The 17,020-nt window shown below is 39.2% G+C and overlaps 1 protein-coding gene across 2 annotated transcripts in view; it reads right to left on the minus strand.

Annotated features, from left to right (window-relative positions):
* NVL (nuclear VCP like) overlaps positions 1-17,020 on the minus strand; it is a 1,985,423-nt gene that overhangs the window by 1,915,117 nt on the left and 53,286 nt on the right. For both annotated transcript variants that reach the window (XM_044058761.1, XM_044058752.1), the window contains one exon: positions 1,104-1,156. Coding sequence is in view for 1 of the 2 variants with exons in the window: in XM_044058752.1 (XP_043914687.1) it covers positions 1,104-1,156 (53 nt within the window). In the remaining variant the exon portion in view is untranslated. The remainder of the gene's footprint in view (positions 1-1,103; positions 1,157-17,020) is intronic.

Here is a 17,020-nt window from a genome sequence, read left to right on the forward strand (position 1 = left end):
TATACAGACAGGCTAAAAGCCCTGTCTGTCTACTCAGTCTCGTACAGACTGCTCAGAGGTGACCTGTGTCTGGCATACAAGGTCATCTCAGACCCAGCCTTAATGGAGTTGCTTCAAACTCCACTTGCACAACCTGCACATAAGGCATCTACCTGGGCTGTGACATTAATAGAACTTGTTGGTGGGATAGATTTATGTCCCAAAGACTCCCCATCTGTGGAATAGACTCCCTCTCCATGTCAAGCAGATGACTTCACTAGCCCTCTTTAAGAGGAACCTACACAACTGGATGGGAAACAGAAAATACACCCCTGGCATCCCACCTGTGTCCCTGCTGGACAGGGGAAGCAGGTGCTAACTTTGTGGGAACATGGGTGAAATTCTTGGCTAGGCTTATAAGGGCCTTCGGGCCAATAGCCTACTATCATCCTATGAACCTAAATGTTGGACACCAAGAAATGAGGTTCGGAAGCTGAAAAATCCAAACTAAGGTGTAAAGAAAGGTCAAGTTAATAGTTCTTTGATTGAAAACCAAAGTAGGAGATAAGAAAGGGTTACTGGTGAGGCTTAGCTAATATCTGCAGACCCAAAAATGAGAAAGGTTAGACCTTGGTCATCATCTATACCCAGGCTGCCATGAATTATCTTTTAGATATACAAACAGATGGTAGCAAGAATTTACAGCACTCTTGAGCGCACTGCACCTTCTCTTATGTATGGCACACTAATCTCATTGCCAAGAATGCCGACACAAATATTTAAGAAAGTGAAAGCTTTCAAAAGCATTTGGCACAGTCACATACACATATGCTAACAGGAAAAAAAAAACAAGATGACCAAGTTGCCCTGAAATTTGAGGAATCATACTAAATGGAGTACAGTGAAATGAAAACTGTCAGTAGAATATAACAAAATGAGTACATGCTTTAGTCAGAACCTAAAGAATGGCATAACTATACGTATATGTCTCATTCCAAAATTGAAATTCTCACATTCACTAAAACCATTTGGATAAAAATATGAACAATAAACACATTATTGTTTAGTCATGTACACTTGCACAAAGGTTAATTTAACTGTGCAACTGCCCTTATTTCACTTACCTTTCTCCACTTGAATTCTAAAAGCATTTCTCTTCCTTCTGCCATAGTCTATGCTGCAATAAAACAAAATAACATATGAAAATAATGGTACTCATTCACATAACTTAAACCAAATCAAAGCATTCAGCTCAGACACAGAGGTATTTGAGAACCAAATATTCCAAGGCACACAAACATCAACATAACAAAGAAAAGGCTTGTAGCCTTGTTTAAGGTGCATTTACATAAAGCAAATTATAGTAGTAATACTATAACAGTTATACAATACACAAAGTTCTGAAGTGCTTCAGTCCAAAAGGAATAATCAAAACTAATTTCTGTACCAGCCTTCAGAAATGTGGCCTGAAGATAACAGGTTCAGAATTTCTTATACAGTCAAGGCTCTCAAACAGCACACTTTCACTAATCACTTAAACTACACTGAATAAAAAACATGTACTGAATTCCTACATGATCAACACTGTAAGTAGCAAAAATAAAGTCTAAAACGATGAACAATACAGGTTTAACAGACAAATATCAAACTTAAGACATTACTGTGTCTTGTGTGTAGGCATCCAAAAACACCTTCAATACAGTCAATAAACAAGACAAGCTAAGGATATGCACAGACTATCAAGAGCTGAACAAATGGGTTAAAAGGATGCTCTTCAAACTATTTAAACAGTAGTCTCCAACATGTATAATGCAACATATTTTCTGTACTAGATGCAAATCAATAAGGATTAAATTAATTTTAAGGCATGTACATTTTACTGTTGTGGTAATTTCTGAGCTATGCACCTTTCAATGCCCCTTTGGGCAGATTCAAATTTATTAAATTAACTTTAGGTATTTTACGGCGCCAGAATGTTTCCAAAGAGCTGCTGCTGCTGAGGTTGTGGTAGTTAATGTAATTGAATATTTGATTATCTGGGATTCCTCTATACAGAAGTATGACTCAAGACTCATAAGCTGTTTGACAGGCAGAGGGACAAAGGTATGAAACTGAAAAACAGCAAATGTCAAAGATGAATCACTACTGTTAAATATATGGGTCACATAGCCACACTGGAAGGTCTGACCAGATGAGGAAGAAGTCACTGCTGCAGTCAATATGCAGAAATTGCAAGATAAATCAGGTGTTATAAACTTCCTTTAACTATTTCAGTATATCTCAAAGATCATATTCAACTATCTCATGACTAACAAACCCATTACAGCAGGATGCAACTTGGTCTTGGTTTCCAGAGCAAGACAGGAGCTCTGAGCTGTTAAAAAGGATTCTTACAGAAGCTCCAATTCTAGCAATTTATTTCTCACACTTGGGTTCTTCAAGTGGATGCTAGTCAACCAGGACTAGCTGCAGTGTTGCAGCAAGAAGGCAGACCAGTTGTGAATAGGTACAAGGTGCTGACAGAACACGCAGAAGATGAACATGAATAGAAATAGAAATACTGGCCACTGCCTATGGTTTAAAAAATTCCATGATTATACTTTAGGCAAAACAGTTAATATGGAATAAGAATGCATACCAGTGCAAACTACTTTCAATAAATCAATGTTAAAGGTGCCAGAAAGTTTACAAAAATTATATGAAAGACCAATATAAGCCTAGAAAATCAGACTGATATAGCGGATACACTTAGCAAAGCATACCTTGTGCAGCAGAAAGAAAACCCACTAGAAAAATAAGTTTACTGGGTTATTCCTCAGTTACCAGTATCTACTGGAAAATTCAATGAACTTAATATGTATAAGCGAAAATGAAGAAATGCAACTGCTGAAAGAAACTGTCATGAATATCTCGTCAGACTAAATGTCGGTACCACCAGAAGAAGTTTTATCCATGCAGACAACAGCTGTTATGCTAAAGACATACTATTTACAGCAGAAAAAGTTATTATTCCAGGTCCAATAAAGGACTCAAAACTTGCAAAGGTACATGAATCACATGTAGTCATCAAGTGTAAAGAAAGTGTTTTTATAATGGCTTACAACATTGGAGCAAATATAGAAACACAAAATTCTGTCATCTGAAGAAAAGTAGGAGATTACTTGTTTTAGTTCAATGATAATCACATTTTGCTATATGTAGACTGTTGCTCTAAATATCATGAAGTAATACAGTTGATAGAGGTAACTAGTCTAAATGTTACTAGTGTCCTCAAAAGCATTTTTGGACACATGGTATTCCAGACGTTATTTCTGATAATGGTCCTTAATAAATCATACTACTTAGGTCTATATTATCCTCAGAGCAATAAGCAAATACACAGAACTTTACAAACTATTAAAAATACTTAAGAAAATGTAATATCCTAAAAAAATGCAAACTGTTAATTACCAGTTTTAGAGAAGTGGAATTTGCCATTGCACACAATAACCATCTCAGTTATTAATGGGCAGGAGAAAATGATAATTTAACTGACGCGTTCCCCTTCATGCACACGAGTTACGCTACCACCATGAAATCAACTCTTCGTCTGAAGGGAATAACTCTAAAACGCCATTTCCAATTAAGATTAAAAAAATCTCCTTTATTATAAAGTGTGTCGGAAAAATATCCTGTATCCTGAAGACAAGGGTGAGGAAAGATAGTAAAGGCTTCAGTTTTCTTGATAAAAAAAGAAAAACAATATACATTAAAGAGCCAAATACTTACAACATGTGAATGTTTAAACATTACAGGTATATATCAAACATTTCTGGCCACATGGGACACACTGCTCTACAAAACATATATTATTGGTCAGTGACAGCACCCTGCAAAACCAAATTAAATAATCAACTACTAATACATTTTATTAATCTATATACACAATTACCATCAAGCTTTTTATGTACAGAAAAGTATTTTTACTAACTCTTCCATGCTTGTTTTGTATACTGCTTTATTTACGACTACCACAGTTCTGTCCTTGCTTGCGTTAGTAATAAGTGATGCCACTAGGGAGCAGAGCTTGCTAAAGCTATTCTGTTATTCTCTAATAGATCATCTTGAAACCATAGATTATCTTGAAATATCTTCACTTCTCTTTCTAAACACCTTAATTCATATTCACACAATTTCTCAAATATAAGATGTATCTGCATGACAGAAAGATAAAAACATGGAAGATTTCCTTAAAAAGGAGCAGAACTTATTTTGTCATTACTGTATGCCCAACCGTAACAACAGTCTTCAAGACACACAAGATTTTTTGGATTCAGTACAGAAAATTTACTATAAATGATGCAGGCTGTTATAACATCTTTTTATCTTTACTGGCAGTAGTGTTTTGAAATCTAATTTACCTGCTACTTTCGCCTTATTACAGAGAAAGTACAGTTCTGCAATTTGCACTTAACACATAACAACAGTAGATGTTCAAATTCTTCACTGCTGCAGTAGCCTTTACAGTTTCGCAAAGCTCTGATGCCCTCCTGCCACACACACACCTTTAGTCTGACTGCTGACTGGACAGCCCCAAGGAGGGAAATCAGAAGTCAGAGTTAATATTTCTTTATGACTTTTTTGCCCATACACAGCAAGAAAAGAGTCTAACAATCCTGGACCAATATAACACTAATAACAAGAAAATATATAAAGTAAAAACACACAAAACCATACCGAATATCCCCATAACTATATACACTAGAAAGGGGCACGGTGGGTGCAGTTACTGCAGCACTGATGAATTCAAATATCTACTGCTATGGATAAATGCAACGTATACATACTATGTTCATCATTCCCACTGCTGCAGTAGTCTTTATGCTACATGGGTTGATTACCAAAGCCTATCCAAGGAAGGATATGGATCCAGGATCTTCTGGGGAATGGTCCTAGCACTATGGACTTAGAAAACAAATTCAGTTTGTGATGCTTTGTAAATGTATGTAGGGAGGACCATACACTATAATATTAACAAAAGGACCTTCCTATCTACTGGTACCAAAGGAAATAGCTGTGCCTCTAGTTCATGGCTGTCCTATTGATATTACTGCCACTTTGGTGGTTGCTAAATGGTGCTCCAGGTTGAGGGCTGTCTCACCACCTGTTATAGGTTTTGGATACTGGGATGACTGGTAGGCTGAAAGGACAGGTTTGTTGGTTGAAGAAAGAGACACTCATTATGGCAATGTCCATTTGGCCACAACTAAAAAAAGGGCTAGTATGTGACCCACATTGCTGATTTTGGGAGTGAATGTTTTGCAGATATTGTCCTGGTGCTTGCTGTTGCAAGAATCTAAATCTACCTCTACCTCCCCTTTTTCTCCAGGCTTGCCCCCTACACCATCCCCCAAGAATCGGTATGAAATTGTTGAAGCTGAAAATCCACTCATTTCTTTTTTTGTTCCTTTTCCTCTCTATGTTAACTGCTACATACTGTGCTTAATTAACAATTTCATGTATACCTAAACTGGGCCAATTTAAAGAAACTTTTTTTTTTATCTGATTTCATAAAGGTAATTGGTCCTCTACAAACACTGTTGACAGCCCCACTGACTGCCACCCTATCAGTAGGTTCTGGATGTCCTGAAAAAGCCTCAAATGCATTCATCGTGTTGCAAGTACACATCAATAGATTTGTTTTTCTTCTTACAACAGCTTTAATTCATGCCCAATTAGGTATTGCAGGAATGGGGTCTATATTACATGAACGAGCGATCAAAATGTCGAGTACAAGATACTCGACATACTTTGATCGACCGTTCATGTAATCAGAACCTCCAAATGTTGAAATTTGGAGTTCCGAAATGTTTTGGTCGGCCTTCCTGGTGAGAGCAGAGTGTGACGTAAACAGGCTACACTGTCAGGAGTGGCTTCGTAAGAGGCAGATTTATTTAATATACCAACTCCGAGATCACTGTACATTGGAGAAAGGGCAATTTCCCAGTAATCTCTTGCACGATTACCAGGAAATTGCCCTTTCCCCAATGTACAGCGATCGCGGAGTTGGTATATTTAGTTGGGGGGGTGTGGGGGGCTTACGATATTGGGGCAAATATAGTGTGTGTTTGTGTAGGTGTTTGAGTGATGTGTGTATGTAGGGGTTTGTATGAATTGGTTGTGTGTGTGTGTGTGTTGTATGTCTGGAGTGGGACAAACAAAATCTTTCTATTTTGTTTTTTTCACTGTTTTTGGGTTTCGATGACATGATCAAGCATGTTGTACTCAACATTTTGATCGCTCGTTCATGTAGCTGATGCACTCTCTGAAATTTGTTTGGGAAGTGGGTTCCACCTTTACTCTTTGCCATTAATAATTATTGGAAATTGGGTAATTAACGTTTTAAATTTCTTTAAGGTAGTTTACTTTACAAGAAGAGATGGTTTCATTACCAGTTTTTAGTATATTTATGTATTTTTTCCTCGAGTCAAGCGTCTGTTTTCTATTGTTTGCTATTCTCAGTAACATCTGATCAAAATTTGAAGCAGTGTGCTGTTGCAATCGTTACCAGAATCTAGTGTTATAAACAGAACCTGTAGGGTAAGCTGATATACTAGAAGTAACGTGGAAGGTTGAAAGATTAGGAGAAATAGCAGAAGGGTCATCTTCGAGTCATTCCCATGATGCCTGCTCTCCTGAAGAGGAAGGGCTATCTGCTTCATAAAATACAAAATGGTCTGTATAAGGGGGAGGGTGAGCAGAAGGAATCAGAGGCCAGTCAACTGTTTTAAAGGGTAAAGTTCCCAAGTACCACAGAAATTGTCCCCTGCACATATCTGAAATATATTAACTGTCCTATTAGCTGTCTGTGTCTTTAATTTTGAAGATGTTTTAAACTAAATGCAGATTTGTTGTCCTTATTTATAGATTCTTTTTGCCAGTCATTAAAAGCTGATCAACAGCAACAGACAGGCACTTTGTTTCTTTTCAATTTTAAGTGTTTTCTTAAGCTTTTCTAAAATAGCCTTATGAAAAGTTCCTCCCTCAGGGAACTGCAGTGCACTATCATTTTTTTAGTAAGCATAGACCATTTCACCAATAATTACTGCAGCCTCTTCCATATTTATAAAACACATGCTTAGCCAGAGTTCTGGACTCCCACTCTTTTACTACTCCGAGATACCCATCCATTGTGAATCTTACAAAAATGGAAAAAACTGCCCACTCACATACTATAAAATTCACACTCATACAATAATAAAAAATGAAGACTGCTGTCATACAATAATACAAAGAAGCCTGTTCTCATACAGTAATATAATGAAACCCACTCTCATATAATAATCATAAAACTACTGAAAATTCATGTAACAAATGCTTACTTGTCAGAGATTTCAAACTCTGCTGAAAGTGAAAAATACTGCTGTGAGACGACACACCAAAAATGCACCAGACAGAAAATGTGTCAAGAATGGGCCTAAAATGTAATTTCTGCTGCAGTAACTCACAGATGACTCAAAATCCAAGTCACAGCACCAACTGTTAAGGTACTTTTTTCAAAATAATCTCATACAACATAGTCCAGCAGAGTAAAATGAACTCCTTTACAGTAAGAGATAACACATATGTGGAAGACTAAGCAATCAGAGTCTTGTCTCCCAAAAAAGAGAAACTGTACTCATTTTATACTGTAAAAGTTTAAAAGCAAACATTTTGCTAACTAAACACATCTAGACTGTTTTGATTACTAAGAATCTGCCAACCCCTTATCTGTCCCATTCCTTATTAGGCAAAGGTTCTGAACTTCCATATTGGCACTATCTACACTGGCACTTAGAAAATACCAAGACAGTAGAAGAAAACTCAAGACAGGCCTTAGCTGTCAGGATCCATCTTGAACATTCCACTGAACATTTCTCCCTTCTCTATCCAGGATGCTTCTAGCGTCTACCCCTTTTTAGTATGCCATCAAAGAAGAAAATGCTCTGTGCCTTGATATTGCCTGGAACTGTTTTGCCATGGTGGCAGCAACAAAAAGCAAAAGCCGAGAACAACCACCTAGAAGTGTCTTGTTTAGACACAGGAAGTCCCTTTTTCTAGCCATTGATAAGAAATAAAAAGCTGATCAGCTTTTCTAAAGGAAATAGCTCTGTCGAGACAACACCTAAGCTGCCTATCAACATATAGAATTTTTTTACCTTGCTTATTTAGGCTCTCAACAGAAAATTGGGATACTGACAGCTTGATTCAAAGTACACTGTGAAACCACTCTGGACATGAAAGAGGGGTTTGTGAGTATTATGGCCCTATCTCTGTGGAAAAATTAGGGAAGGTTCACTCACCACGACAGCATACAACTCATATACTCTTCTTCTTCATAGGTAGGTACTATGTTATTGGCCCAAGTGCCTAAGTAAGCCTAGCCAACAAAGTTACCTGGCTTACACCAACCCATGAAAGTTAATTTCCTGTGCCCCTGTCGAGCAGAGTCACAGAAGTGATCCGGGGGTTTATTTCCTATTTCCCATCCACTCATCAAGATTTTTCTTGAAGAGTGTTAATGAGGAACTTTGTTTGACATAGATGGGTAGCCTGTTCCAGAGTATGGGAAGTCTCTGGGACAGGAATTTATCCCTCCAGCAAGTCCTGTTTATTGTGGTGACAAGGTTTAGATCCCTACAGCGTGTAGCTTGGAGGGATTGGGATTTATTTAGGTGTAGCATGTCCAACAGCTCTGGGTTTGACATAGCTTTATATGTTAGGCAGAGATCACCTTGGAATAGGCGATATGCTACAGAGTAAAGCTGGAGTTTTTTGAGACAATTAGTGCAGGGTATCTGTTTGAGGCCAGTAATTCTCTTTTTGAGGTACTTCTGTGGCCTTTCCAGCTGCTGCAGATGTCTTGTGAGGTACATTCCAAAAGGGGTGTTGTACTCTATAATGGGTCTAATGAGTGTCGAGTAGAGGGGAACAATGACCTCTTTTTTACTGGATGAGAACCCTTTTGTGATGAGGTGTGCCATGTAGAAGGATTTCCTGACTACTGTGGCAATGCGATTATCAAAGAACAGACTACTGTCCACCTGGATCCCAAGGTCTCTTATCACACATTCGGTGTTAAGACGACTGCTGCCTATGTGGCAGTTCATGGGTACAGAGTTTTACCAAAGGGGATAACAATGCACTTTTTGGCATTGAGCTTGAGGCCATGGCTCTGACACCGGGCATCTGTCTCAGTGAGGCCCCTCTGCAGGATGTCCAAAGCATTTGGGGACTCTACTATAGTTCCTAGTTTGCAGTCATCTGCGAACTTCGTTAGCCAAAGGCTTTCTGTGTTAGCCTGTACTTCAGAGAAGTAGATACCAACCAGGAGATGTCCCACGACTGAACCCTGTGCTACTCCACTTGTCACTGGTTTGAAGTCAGATTTGGAGTCTGCAATTTTTACAGTGTGGGTTCTGTCAGTGAGCCAGTTGGCAACCCATCTTGCAACATAGGGATTTATACCTAGTTTAGCAAGTTTAGCTATAATTCCAGAATGGGGGATGGTGTTGAAAGCCTTGGCAAGGTCAAGATAGGCTGCGTGAACCACCTTACCCTCATCTACGGCTTTGGTGACTGCCTCAAAAAAGTCGACCAGGTTCAGGAAGCAAGATCTGCCTTTCACAAACCCGAACTGGGTGGGTTTCCAGAGTTTGGAGGTTAACGATGTCTTTGTTTATGAATTCCATAATGATACGTTCCATGGCCTTGCAGACCAGGCTCGTCAGGCTAACAGGGCGATAGTTCCCAGGATCAGTGGTGGCTCCCCCTCTGTGGAGTGGGATAACTGTTGCTGTGCGCCGTTCAGTGGGCACAAAGCCTGATGGGAGACTATGACTGAACATGGTGCTTAGGTGGGGAGGCAGTTCGTTTTGAAGTTCATGTAAAACGCAGCCTGGGATGTTGTCTGGTCCCATGGATGCTGTGTTTTTGGCTTTAGAGAGTACTGCTTTTACCTGTGAAGTTGTGATTACAGGGACTCTGCATTCTTCCTGTATAGATATGGGCCCTTTAGGGGGTGAGAGGGAGGTAAAGTTAGCACTGAACCCATCTGCCAGGATGTTGGCAATATCAGTTGGTTCTGTAATTTTTGTGCCATTGTGCTGTAACTCAGAGCAGATCTGGGTGTTGCCATTGAGATTCTTGACATAGCTACAGAATGCTTTGTGGTTGTCCTTAGAATCAGTGGCAATCTTGTTTTCATAGCTAGCTTTGGAGGATCTTGTAAGGGATCTCAGCTTCTTGCTGAGGCTGACCAGGGAGCTCCTCCACTCATGGGATTTTACTCTCTCTTGCAACAATTTCTTCCTTCTGTTGTAGAGTTTGTTTATGGCAGGGGACCACCAGATTGGCTTCCTTTTTTGGAGGATAGCATCTTGGTTCTGTTTGGGATAGCACGATCCATGCACTTGTGTAAGTGCTTATAGAGTGCATTTGTGTAGGATTCAGCAGTCGTAACTGTATTGCCCATCTGCATGGGTGTCATGAAGTTCACCACTTCTGTCTTAAAATGCATGAAATTGGCTTTGGAGAAATATTTTACCATGGTTTCCTTAATGGGGGATGAGGGCGGGATGTGCATATCTAGGGTGATTAGCTTATGGTCGGATCTGACCAACGAGGAGTTGACTTCAGGTGTGGAACACCGGTCACTCATGTTGGTAATGACTAGGTCTAGGATATTGTTGCCCTTGGTGGGGGTGTGGATACGTTGATCCAGGGCAATGGAATTTATGAATTCCAGAAAGCGCTGAGCGAAGGAAATTGTCAGAGCAAAAATGAGTCCAGTTTTCCACAAGTACCTTAAATTAGCTTGATGAGCAGGTTCAAAAGGTGACACAGTCGACTTCTCCAGCACAAAGTCACAGGATCAGCCTTACGCGCATAGGGGAACCAGGCAACTGCCTAGTGTGTCATTCTTATAAGGGTGCTCTATCCCGATTTATTTATTTATTTATTACAGCAATGTTTCTTTACTGTAAAAAAGAAGTTAAAAATAAAGCTTTTCTACAGAACAAAATGCACCTGGGGAGGTGCACAAATTGACTTGATTCAAATCACGTTATGTTCATGTTGCAAAGTATCTACACCCTTGACTTTGCAACATTCAAATATAGGGACGAATATATCTGAAGCGGAAGCATTTTTTTTTCTGTTAATTGCACAATGGACAGTGAGGAGAGAAAAAGAGTAGTGTTGGTGAGAAAAATCATACCTTTCAACATTCCGTCTCCAAAATGTGGAAAACTACTTACCACTATGTGGAACAACTGTGCAAAATGTGTTACACCTAATTACACCTTATTAACAACTTCAACAAGGAAACTCAGAGAATAGTTAAATATGCAACACAACTGTTATTTTGTTATTAATATGATTCAGTAATATTTACCATGGATATTGGTCAAAATAAATTCTTCATGCTAAATGTGTACTGAACTCTTTCATTGTGGAATGGCAAGGAACATAGACCTTTTGAGACTTAGAATGAGGGGCATTCCTCATAAGGAGGTATACTTCACAAGTATGGAGAGAAATGTTATTACTGTTTTTACAATAATGCTGGCAGTGATCAACCAAATATATTTAGGGCAATATTTCAGACTTTATGGTTTGTGTGGACAGTTGACATGACAGGAATATCATGATGAAAGGAATGCAATTACAATTTTTACAATAATTCTGGCAGTGATCAATTATATATTTTTGACAATATTAATATGGCTTTGTGATATGTGTGGAATAACCTGGATTGGAATACTTTAATGTGTGGCAACTTGTTTATGTGGACATTGGAAGTGAGAAATATCACACAGCCATCAGACATTGTAACTCTAACTACCCGGGGGGGGGGGGGGGGGTGAAAATAACTGATCCTCTTGTCACTTGCTCAGTTTAAACAGTCACTGTCAGGAATTTCAGGACTAGTGTACATTTGTGAGAAGAAAGCTGGACTACTTTACTGGACACCAGATAAGCACAGAAAGAATAGGTATAATTGCTGTGGATGTCTACAGAGAAGGAAAATGATTAGCTGACCACTATATGCTTATTATTTTGGTTTTGTAGGAATAATGTGATTACTTGCAGCACTGCGCAATACTTCATATGTGGCAACTGTTTGTAACAAAAGTAAATACATTGCACTATCATCAGCTTTTATCATGAGCAGACATCACGTCTGAGTTGTACATAGATGTGGCTATAACTGCATGGTGGGGGGGGGGGTTGTCTGAATGAAAGTAACTGACCAGATGTCACTTCCACAGTTTAACAGTTATCTTTCAAAAAATATTAAGGGATAAATGCATTTCATAATATCCAGACCTTCAGAACATCTGAGGGCTAGTGCCCCCCCCCCCCCCCCCCACACACACACACACACACTAAGGTTGTATAACTGGATTTTGACATGGGCTTAGTAATTGCCTCTTCCCTGTCATAATCCCCACCTATTTTAAAACCTACCCTTGCTCACATTTGTATGCAGAAAGTTTCTGTACTTGTTTGGGTGGAAGGGTGATGTCATTTCTTTAATATTCCTCCCAAACCTCAGAAGTCGCTATATCTTGTGCTGGGCTGGGGACAGCATGCCCATTATTTCTTTAACTTTCCTCACAAACTTCAGAGGGCTGCACAGAAGGTCACTATAGATTGTATAGGAGCATTATACTGTCTCTAGAAGTAGTAAGTTGGAAAGATTATTATAATCAGTTAATTTGTTTTCATTTTTCTCACAAATCAAACATCTAGTGCATGTACAGGTGGCTATCTTTAGAGGGAAAATAAGCATTTATATATGTATGAGAGCAAATATTTTATGTTCTATTTTTTTTTCAGTTTTGGCCCAGTCTGACATCACAAGAGTACACAGAAGGTGGCTGTTTTCTGGGGGTAGGGAAAGAGGAGGTATACTGTACATAAATTGACAATAGCAGCAGCTTGAAATATGACTATGGGCATTTGCACCTTAATTTTAATCCCAATTTAACATCAGGAGGGGATACACAGAAAATGACTATCTATATTGAGATGGGGGTAGGGAGACTAATACTATTCCCAGATATGATATATGCATTCTCACAATAATTTGTCTTCTCAGTTTATTATGAACTGGTGTTTGGTCAACTTTGAGCACTAAAACTTTGATACAACTTACTTCTTCCTTGAAATAAAAATAGTAGTACTGAATTTCCATACATACAATTTTTGTTCAAGCCATCAATGGATCAAAAGGTTAGGGAAATACTCTAAAATGCTCCTCACAGCATCTGTAACCTAAGGGCTTGTGTGTGCCTAGCAGTCCCCGATTCTCAGTTTAATTCAATTCAGTTATTGCACTGTAGTCTTGGTCAGTTAGGATGTGTTGAAAGATGCAGGAAAGAGCAAAGTTAAACAGTAAGATTTAATTTCTTTCCTTAATCATGGTTTTCATTCAAGCCATCACTGGATGGTAAGGCTGTTTTAAAAAAAACTCTAAAAATGCATCTCAGAGTATCTAGAAACCTCATGGCTTCTGAAACCACAGCAGCTCCTGCAACCCAACTTAATGCTGTCATTCCCCTACAGTTATTACAGTATTGTCTTGGTTAGTAAGAACGTGTTGAGAGGATGTAGGAAAAAATAAAGCTGAAGAGTAACTAATATTTCTTTCTTTGATCAGGGTTTTTGTTCTGTTCAGTCAATCACTGGAATAAAACTTTGTTTACAAAACTCTTAAAATGTGATTTAGAGCATTTGGGGCTCCCACTGGCTTATGAATGCAGTTGTTTCTCAACAGTTGGAGGGGGTAAAGAATGTTGAAGAGTTAATTTCCAAGCAATATTAGACAGACTGCATGCCCCCACCCCCACTTATTCATGTACCACATCACTGTGGTATTGTCCGTAATCACTTGTACAGGTCTAGGAGGCCATTAGTGATAGAGAGATTTTAAAGCATATATCACATACCAATGAATCCACAGACATTGCACCTTTACCCACATGAAACTGCTCCCTATGCAAAATCTGAGAAGTCTTTGGGAGGTGAGAGATTGGTTTGTAGTTCTGAGGAGAGAAAGAGATACCTGGATTCAACTGAATTTGTTGTCTTTACTAATGCATTTCTGATTTTAGAGAGTCCAAAACTGGAATCTGATGTTCCAGAGAATGTACTGCCTCTAGAAGTAGCAAATTGGAAAGCTTACTATAATAATTTTATTTGTTATGAAATTAGAAAGTCCAAAACTGGAATCCGATGTTCCACAGGCTATAAGTACTGGGTCCATGTGTTTTGTAAAATCCAATACATCTTTCTCATTTGCAGCTTAACTACAGGTATAATGAGAATCCTGGAATCCATGAACCCCAGGGAAACTGTCTTGCAGAAGTCTATGACTGACTAGAAAAGCTCAGGAAAGATTCCAGATTAAAAAAAAATAACCTTCTTGTGTAAAAAGGCCTTTTCAACAGAAGTATCTAAAAGGCAAGAAAGAAATAACAATCCTGTGAGACAGAGTCAAGGAGGATTTTGCAATATTTATCTCAAAAGTCATCTGCAGAGTAACACACTGGCAATTGCTAAATAGAGATACAGCTCCAGGCTTAAAGGACTACATTTCCTTAGTAATCATCCTGAGGAAATATTGTGTAACAAATGTAAGTGACACTGGCTAGTTTTAATCACACAAGCAGGAGATTTTTTGCATTTAGATTAATTTTTGGTATGTGTTTTACCTTCATCAGAAGTGTATGAACAAAACTACTAATTTATTAAAGGAGTATTTATTAAAGGAGTATTCTCGGTGGAGTATCAGTGATTGTTTGTATACATTGTCTTGTACTTGGTTGTTGTCAGCACTATACACTTTTATCATAAACTGCCTTTTTGTCTTTTGGTTCAACCTAGAAAAAGTTTGAGTAAAAGAAAAAAAAAATACTTTCCTCAGTAGAAAGTGAAACAGGAAATTCCCTCAGGCCATCCATATAACAAAACAAACTTCCCCATATAGGCCTGATAAGTGGGTATTCTGAAAGGCAAAGTGGAACTTTCACTCATCACAACAATTAACTTATCACCAGGCAAGTTGTTGGCGTTCAATACTAAGCTGTTCCCAGCACAGGAAACAGTAGATGTGCCTGCTGGGTCTGCTCTTAGGAGGGAGAAAAGAACATTTTCAGTCTGAGGGACTTTATAAATCTTATCTGCATTTTTATGAACTGACAGCTGGGTATCAGGATGCTTTCAAGCATCATTCAACACATCCTCCAAGGTTGACAGAATAGCAAGAATGTGTGAGGAATGAGGAATATCTATAAGAAATCATACTACTACTTTAGTTCAGGGTGGGGACCTCAACCTCTTCCAATCAAAATAACCCATCCTTAGCTATAGTCTAATTAAAAGAAAAGTCCTCCACATGAGGAAAGAAATTAGAATGTTCATCATAGTTTGAAAATTTAGCTTGTGGAAGTTCAAGAGAGTAAACACCATCTCTATTAAAATCAGAATCATCAGACCTGGTTTCCACAGGAATTTCTTTAAAGGGAATAGTCACCCTTAATGGCTTCTGGACACTAGGATTCATAGCCTGTAATGTATGCTTTGCTAAGGTAAGAAAATCATCTTTCTTAACTGTAACCATATCTGGAAATAATATTTAATCTTTTTTTTTCTTTAAAAGAGTTCCTGTAGAAGAATAACAACTTGAAGGAGGGACATCTGAGCAGTCTAATGGCCTCTTGCCTCAGATACCATGTGAAGAATCTCTCAAAATGTCTCCCAACTCTAGGGAGGATGGTCGTCCCATGTCTATACTGAGCACTGAAACAGTTGAATAGGACGTTTGTGGTGGATGAAAGGACTACACCATAGTAAGACAGACAGGTAAGTGAATGGTCTGAGGAACAACCAGTGGCCACTGTAGGTTCACCCACTATTGGTGGAGGCAAAGACTGAGCCTGCGGCAATGGCAAGGGCTCTTTGGTAAAGGATTTTTTTCTTTCTTGCAACAGCAGGGGTGTCACAAGTATCCATGCTGTAGCCAAGGAAGAGAAGCCAAAAATAGTAAGTGTTGCTGGAACAAGCTGGTCAATAGGTAAGTTGTTACCTAGTGTACACAAGCAATACACTTACACTCACACTTCTTGTCCCAATCCCTTCATAAAGCAAAAGCAAAGCAGCACTCTCTTACTACAGCCAAACCACTGACAGTAAAAGGAAAATGCTAGGTAGGTTGTCAAAGTAAGCATAAATAAGTACGACACTGCAAAAAAACATGCCCCTAGCTCTCCAAAAATAAAGCTTTTAGTCATAATTTTATAAGTTCATGCAAGCAGAACATAAGTTTAGTTACAATTAGCCCCTAATTAGTTAAATAAATGCGAGTAGCTATAAATAACTGTCCCTGTCTACACTTGCCACCCCTCCGTTTTTTTTCCGGAGTGCCCGGAAATCAGTAGGGCACTCCGGTTCTCCGGTTCTTGCTGTCGGAGTCTGGAAATAGCGGCGTCAGGCTCGTCAGCGCATATTTAAAAAAAAAAAAAACATTCCCGCCTTGGACTCTCGTTGATTGGCTGCTTGCTGCAGACGAGGCTCGTGCAGCAAGCAGCCAATCAACACGTAGAGTTGCTAGTCAAATCCCTGCAAAGCCCGCGAAAATTTATGCATAAAAAGCGGCGCTTCAGCTTTTAGTTTTTACCTTTTACTTACTCTGTACTGTAAAAGGTGGTGCTTAAGATCTGAAATCGTCTTCGGTGGATTGCTGGTTCGATTGCCCTGCTGCCTGCTGCCTGGAAGGATTGCCTGCTGCCTGGAAGGATTGCCTGCTGCCTGGAAGGATTGCCTAGCCCTGCTGCCTGGAAGCCCTGCTGCCTGGAAGGATAGCCTTAGCCCTGCTGCTTGCCTTGCTTGCTGGAGTCTTGCCTTGGAGGAGACGTGCTGTGGACTGGGTGGTGGTGTGTTCCCCTGCTTGCTGGCCCTTTAGCTGCCTGTTCTCTTCTGCTGCTGTGCTGAGAGCTTGTTTAAGTAGCCCTGCTGC

The sequence above is a fragment of the Protopterus annectens genome, chromosome 1.part2 (genome assembly GCF_019279795.1).
Source record: "Protopterus annectens isolate FY-2018-M chromosome 1.part2, PAN1.0, whole genome shotgun sequence".
Classification (NCBI taxonomy): domain Eukaryota; kingdom Metazoa; phylum Chordata; order Ceratodontiformes; family Protopteridae; genus Protopterus; species Protopterus annectens.